The 6883-nt window shown below is 34.0% G+C and overlaps 1 protein-coding gene across 1 annotated transcript; it reads right to left on the bottom strand.

The window, feature by feature from the left end:
- Positions 1-4875: 4875 nt before the first annotated feature.
- LOC122292213 (patatin-like protein 2) lies at positions 4876-5385 on the bottom strand. Its single transcript, XM_043100448.1, has 2 exons — positions 5178-5385; positions 4876-5061 (listed from the first exon to the last, which is right to left on the bottom strand). Exons 1-2 carry the CDS (start codon positions 5292-5294, stop codon positions 4876-4878), a joined length of 303 nt encoding a protein of 100 aa, XP_042956382.1. The 5' UTR covers positions 5295-5385.
- Between the last annotated feature and the right edge of the window lie 1498 nt (positions 5386-6883).

Genomic DNA, 6883 nt, shown 5'->3' on the forward strand with positions numbered 1-6883 from the left:
CATTAAAATTTGCAGTAAAAATAAAAGTAATGGGGCTAGAGAATGTCACCGCTAGCTGCTGGCAATCTTAAGTTGTCTCGGCCTTCTTGTGCGGGGTGCTCATACTTTTTAGCCAATGTATCCCACGGTACTTTGGCAGAACTAATATTACCCTTGATCTTAGATGGTATGTTCATCCCACATGAAATTTGAATTGCATGTAAAGTTGCAGCATTCTTCTTCCTCCAAGCCTTCAATTCAACTTCTAGATCATCATCCTCTGGTTTAGGAGGTTCCATGCTTGTTTCTATGATGTCCCAAATAGGGCTGTTCATCCGGGTTCTGACCCGGAAAATCGGGTATACCCAAACCGGAACTCGGATTTAAAATCCGGGCTGAAACCCGGACCGGTTTATCCCGGATCAGATCCAGGCCGAAACCCGGATGAATCCGGGTTTTGCAAAAACCGGATTCCGGGTTCCGGATTGAACCCATTTTTTTTTTCTCTCTCTCTGAGGCTTTAAAAGCATAATTATTTTTTAAATAAAAACCTATATTGTATTAAAGATTTTTTAACAAAAATCAATATTGAAATGCATAATTCTCTTTATGTAAAACCTATATTTATTATAGAAATTTAAAAAAAAAAATTGAAAATCATACTTTTCTTTTTAAAAGCCTATATTTATATGAAAATATTGAGAAGCATGATTATTCTATATTTTAAAATATTAAAAAAAGTGTTGAAAATCATAATTTTCGTCAAAGCCATATATTATATAAAAAGTTTTCTTACTCATTAAAAAGCATAATACTAACATTTTCCAGAATAATAAAAATATATAAAACTGAAAAAATAAAATGCATCCAATCCACTACATATTACATTATTTTATTATTTACACATTACATTATAATACAAAATACAAAACTACAAGATATGAATTACAAAATAAATCCAGCAAGTAGCAACTTCGAGGGATCTGATTGAGAGAGATCCTGCACAATTTGTATGCAAAGAAAGTCAGTAGTCTTTAGAGGCTTTAATTGCATGGTATTAATTACCTAATTTACTACTAATAAGATTACCATTTGTGACACCCCCAAATTCCGTTTGGGATCGGACGGACATTTGAGATGTCGAGACATGCAACACAAGGTTACATACCCCCGGTCATGACATATAAGATGCAATATTCCTAACATGCATCTAACATTATGCAATATTCGCAGCAGATAATTTTTTATTTTCTTTAGCAATACTATGCACCAAACTGAAAATATCCCAAATACTTAAAACATACTTCATATATAAAAATCCATTGAATAACTAAGATCACAGCACTAGTTCAAAATAGTTATGATCCAAAAGTACTGGAGAGCAACTCCATCGTACAAGTAGTAATTTAACTACTATATTAACATTAACGATGCACCGTCGTTCAGTCGACTGTGTCTAGTTGGTCAGCTTCTGATCCTTCTTCAGGTCCTGTAACAAGATCTACCATTCGGGGGAATGGTAGTTGGGACTACCACAGTGAGATTTGATTACAAATCTCAGCAAGTTAACAAAAAAAAAACTTCCACACAGGCTAATGATGCATGGATGATAGTAAAAGCATAAATGCATAATCAAATTCATAAATAATTAAAGCATAACTTAGCGTACAACATAGCATAATTGACATAATTTAAATTGAAACATGAACTGAACTTGACTTGATATGAATTTGATTTGAAACTTGACTTAGCATGAACTTGCTCTGAAACTTGAATTAACATGAAAAATACATACTCCACAGTTGTTGTGGCCCCATGTATTCTACGTGTAAATACATACTCCATAATTGTTGTGGCCCCATGTATTCTACACAAACTTGACTTAACATGAAAAATACATACTCCACAGTTGTTGTGGCCCCATGTATTCTACGTGTAAATACATACTCCACAGTTGTTGTGGCCCCATGTATTCTACGCATCACAATTGTAGTTAAATACATACTCCACAGTTGTTGTGGCCCCATGTATTTTACACAAACTGAATGTACTCAAGATGAAACGTGACTGGAATACAAAAGGACTGAAACCCTGACGTAACATAACGTGACTTAAACATAACTTGAAATACATTATCAACTTGAGCTAGAAATATTTCGTAACATGACATATCATATAACAGACAACATATTTAACATGACATACTTGTAATGCATAGTAATACATGACAGAATATATTATGTAACAGATAAAAAATTGATGATAGAATAAATTCTGTATAATAGATAATTACGTAATAATTTGGCATGGCATGACATATATGATATCATACATACATACACTGTAGTTCTTTTACTTAGCACACATACACAATAGATTGCTAATAAGTTAAAAGCTAAACTTACTTCGATCTTCGCGTTTCTTATAAAACTTCAAGTGCGATCACGAGGAACTGTAATTATTGATTCTAAAAGTTAGAACTAAATCACTAATAATTTGAAATATAGAAAATACTAACTTAGAGAGTAAAATTTTCATTTTACTCTCTACATGTGGGAAAATGACCGTTTTACCCATAACTTAAGGATTTTGCATACTAATTCCAAAAGTTTCCAAAATTTACATTCCTCATGTAAATTTTGTCCTAAACTTAAATATCAATTCAGAAAAATTTAAAACAAAACATAACTATGAAGAACACACTATGGCCGAAACATCCATAGGTCATTTCCCTTGATTTTTGTTGCAATTCCTTCCAATTTCAAAACTCATGCTTAAACCAAAATTTTACAACAAACATCTTCCAATCCTAAGTTCAAAACCATACTTAAAACATTCATTTAAAAAAAGCTAATAATTAACACCAAACTTTTTTTGTAAAAAAATCCAAGCACTTGAATCACAAGTTTTGACCTTAAATCAAAACATCCCCAAGAATTTCAAAAATCAAATCTTACTTCTAACATATTCATAATATCATCCTAACATCAACCATGCTTTAAATAATCAAACTAAAGTCACCAAAATCACAAAATAACATTTGGAGTTTTTGGTTTTACACTTAGTCCAAAAATAGAAACTTTTTCCTCAACTAGTTTTGATAAATCTCTTGATCTATGACTTATAAATATATGATCTTCAAACCAAACCATCACATGGTTTAAAAAGATGTCCTAAAACATATATAAACTTCTAATTCAAGATCACATGGTTAGAAATTAACCAAAATATAAATTTAGCCAAGAATATCCACACTTTGGGTTATTTGAATATCTCTTTGCATAAAATTTCATATCTTTGAAACTAACATCAAATATCTTCAAAATAATAATATAACATGTATATAAGATATTTAGGATCCTCCAATAAAATTATTAAAGTCATTAGAATAGGTTTAGACCACCAAAGAGTTAAACTTTCTCAAAACAGAAACTGTTTTTCTTCTTCCAGATTCTAAGTTTCTAAATCTAAGAAAATCTTTCATCAAAACCTTTAATCATGCAAAAATCCCCAACCAATAGTCACATATACATGTTGACAATACTCCATAAAAATTTCGGACCAATATCTATCCATTAGCTTGGTCAAAAACTCCAAACTATAACATATTCTTCAGTTTATCTCCTATAATGACCTTTCTATAGTTTACATAATATTTGACTGACCAAATGATTTTCAAATGGGGCAAATAAGATATCCATGTCAACTAGACTAAAAAAGGAACAACTTATATGAAGGAGACTTTATGATAAAACACTTATAACAGTTTCGAAATGGACGTGCAAAAGAACTCCTAAAAGCTGTCCGAGAGAGAGTGTTTGATAATCTTTTATTGGAAGGTGTAATTGAAGATAAGTTCATGGGTGCTGGCTGGACATACTTATGGACGAGATAAGGGAGGTGATAAGGCTGGAGTTGAGAGTTAAGTGTGGTTTTCTCCTACCCAAAATATCTATAAAAGATTATCTCAAAATATTCTATCTAATAATGTCTATAAAAATCAGCTCAATATATTTTCCAAATGTGGAGTAGACTTGGAAGAGTAAGGTGGCTAAAATATTTCCATGTTTCCAAATAAAATTTTGCTAACCTAATTTGGACATTACACACTGTGATTTTGAAAAACACTGGGCTTAGTACGTTTACCGAGCTTACTATTCACTCCAAAAATAAACGTAATAAACTTAGTACTGAAAAATCTTAAATATTCAATTAAGCCTAGTAGTGTAGACTATAATGTATTCTGACACTTCTAACTATCTCAAATAATTAAAATCGCATTTCTAGCACCATAGTGAGGGATAACACTAACTATGTTGACATGCTAAAACCTATGCGATTAATCAATTCGTGTAAACTTACGGAGTTTTCACGAGATTCCTAAAATCAATAGAAATTCCACAATTGAATTTCTAACGGCTGTTACACCACTCCTTGAAGCTGATGAGGTTGTTGTAATATGGGCATGATCCTCAATCCATCATGCCCATATTACAAATGGGTAATGAAGTGATAATAGATTATATTGACACAAAAAAAGGACCAAACATGCTAAATCAGGATTAGATTTAAAAATTGGTTCAATCTGCCTAGAAGAAGATAATTCTCTGGCTCAGAGTGAAACCAACTCAAGAATTGTGAATCCATGATTTATAGTTTACCCATAAAAATAAGAAGCAGGTTATGTCAAGCATTTGCAGAGGTGCCAATGCAAACATCTGCTAGCCTAGCGCTCTTCAAATCATTCAGTTTTGCCTACAGAAAAATGTATAAATGCCGGTCGAGTCCATTTATAACTTCCACAACAACACCAACGAGTACTTTAGTAATTGGCAGCAAAAACTGGAAAAAAACTTCGAACGGGAGCCATTTTGCTTGTGTAGGTTCATTGAAACTTTACCTGTGTTGGGGAAAAATCTCGGGAGAGTGCTCTAAATAGAAGTTGGTGATGTCCTTTGCAGCATAGACTGGACGGTTGTCATTGTTGGGAGCTGTAAGCATGGTTGTGACTAGCCCACCTGTGCTTGTTCCTGCAATTACGTCGAAATAATCTGCAATTATTGCATTGGGTCCATCCAATGCCTAAACATACCATAAAACAGTACATAAGAATGTTAGGAAACAGAATCGGAAATGGAGAAAATTAGGTGGCCATGGCTATGGCTATGGTTGGTGAGAATTTGTAGGAATGTACGTACCTGAAGCTTAGATTCAAGAAAGCCGAGGAGGGTGCCTGGAATTATCCCTCTGATGCCACCTCCATCAATGCTCAACATAGTCACCATGTTTCCCTTTCTAAAACCAGTACTCTCCATTCTGATCAAAATTAAAGAGCTAGCTACTTCTTGATATTGAATTATGTGTTCTTGAGATCTCTTGGTGCCTAATGCTGTCTATCGATCGAGCATGTCCAATATTTATATATACCACGGCCTTCAACTTGGGACTTTTTTTTTTTCAAGTAATCGTCAAACTCGGCATGCCATCTCATTATTGCCATTTATATTATAACATTAATTTGTTTAAAAGATTATAATATGTCTGGCTTTATATTGATCCAAAGAATTATTATATAGTTTTTTTCCATAATTAAAATAATGATCTCCTCCTATATGTAGGAACGTAACTATTTATTTTGATGATGTCTGTCCCATGATTGTGATCATGAACTCAAAAGTACACTAGTCACGTTAATCACATGCTACTAGAGAACTTAATTGCTTGTGATTCTTAAGTGGCTGTGCATAGTGAACTGAATCTACATGATCTAGATCCCTTGATCAATGATGATATCTCATGATTTAAAATATCTCATGATTCAACTTGTAGCCAAATGACAAATATGATATCAGAAACAATGGGCAGGACAAGAAGGTTGTAGAATGAAATAAAAACATCTGTATTGCAAGTATTGGAAATATCCATTTTTCATACCAAAAATACAAGCACCAAAGACCCATACAAAGGACAACCCAAGAGCCTCAAGGATTTCCAATTCAAGCTTTATACTTAATATCTATGCTCAGACTTAATTAAACACATCTCTAAGTCATGTAAAACACTATTAAAGACTAATAGAACATCAACCGAAGGTCACAAAGACAAGTTCCCTCTGTACAACCAACATTAAAATTCAAACTGACATCTTGAAACAAACCGAGCTCCATATCATTCAAAACACTATTTGCATCCAAGCTAAACTACAAGATCATCAGAATCTTTCCGGCCCTCAGAAGCTAGCAAGGTTCTCAATATATATTGTTCTGAGATCTCCCAAAATCAACAAACAGGGAACAAATATTTCCCCAAAAAAAAAAAAACAGAGAACAAAAGAAACGGTTGAAGACGACAGATCTAACCCAAAAGCTAGCAGCAGTCTAAGGTAAACAAACCCATTTAAATTTTTCGAATGGGTAAGCATAGATGCAGAAACTATAGACACGAAATGACCAAAAGAAGATAAATCAACCAACAAAAGCATCTAGGATGAAGATGGTGGAATTACAGAAGCGTCTACTTACATATATCGGCACGAACGAGGATGAAGACGAGGCACGAGGATGAAGACGAGGCACGAGGATGAAGACGACGGCTAGAGTTCCGGAGATATTGAGAGAGGGACAACGGCTAGGGTTTCGGAGAGATTGAGAGTGTTTTCGGCGCAAAGATAACAGAGAGGCAGGGGAGAGAGTGAAAAGAAGTCGTGGGTAGGTTTTTTTTTTTACTTTATATATAAACCCGGTTAACCGGGTTATTATACGGAACCCGGGTTTCATACCCAGGTCCGGACCAAATTATACGGTTTTTGTAACTACAGGTTTTGGCCCGGATTTGACCCAGGCCGAAAACCGTACCCGAAAATCCGGTAATCCTGATTCCGGGCCGGGTCGGATAAAATCCGGCC

Source organism: Carya illinoinensis, chromosome 13 (assembly GCF_018687715.1).
Source record: "Carya illinoinensis cultivar Pawnee chromosome 13, C.illinoinensisPawnee_v1, whole genome shotgun sequence".
NCBI classification, from domain to species: Eukaryota; Viridiplantae; Streptophyta; class Magnoliopsida; order Fagales; family Juglandaceae; genus Carya; species Carya illinoinensis.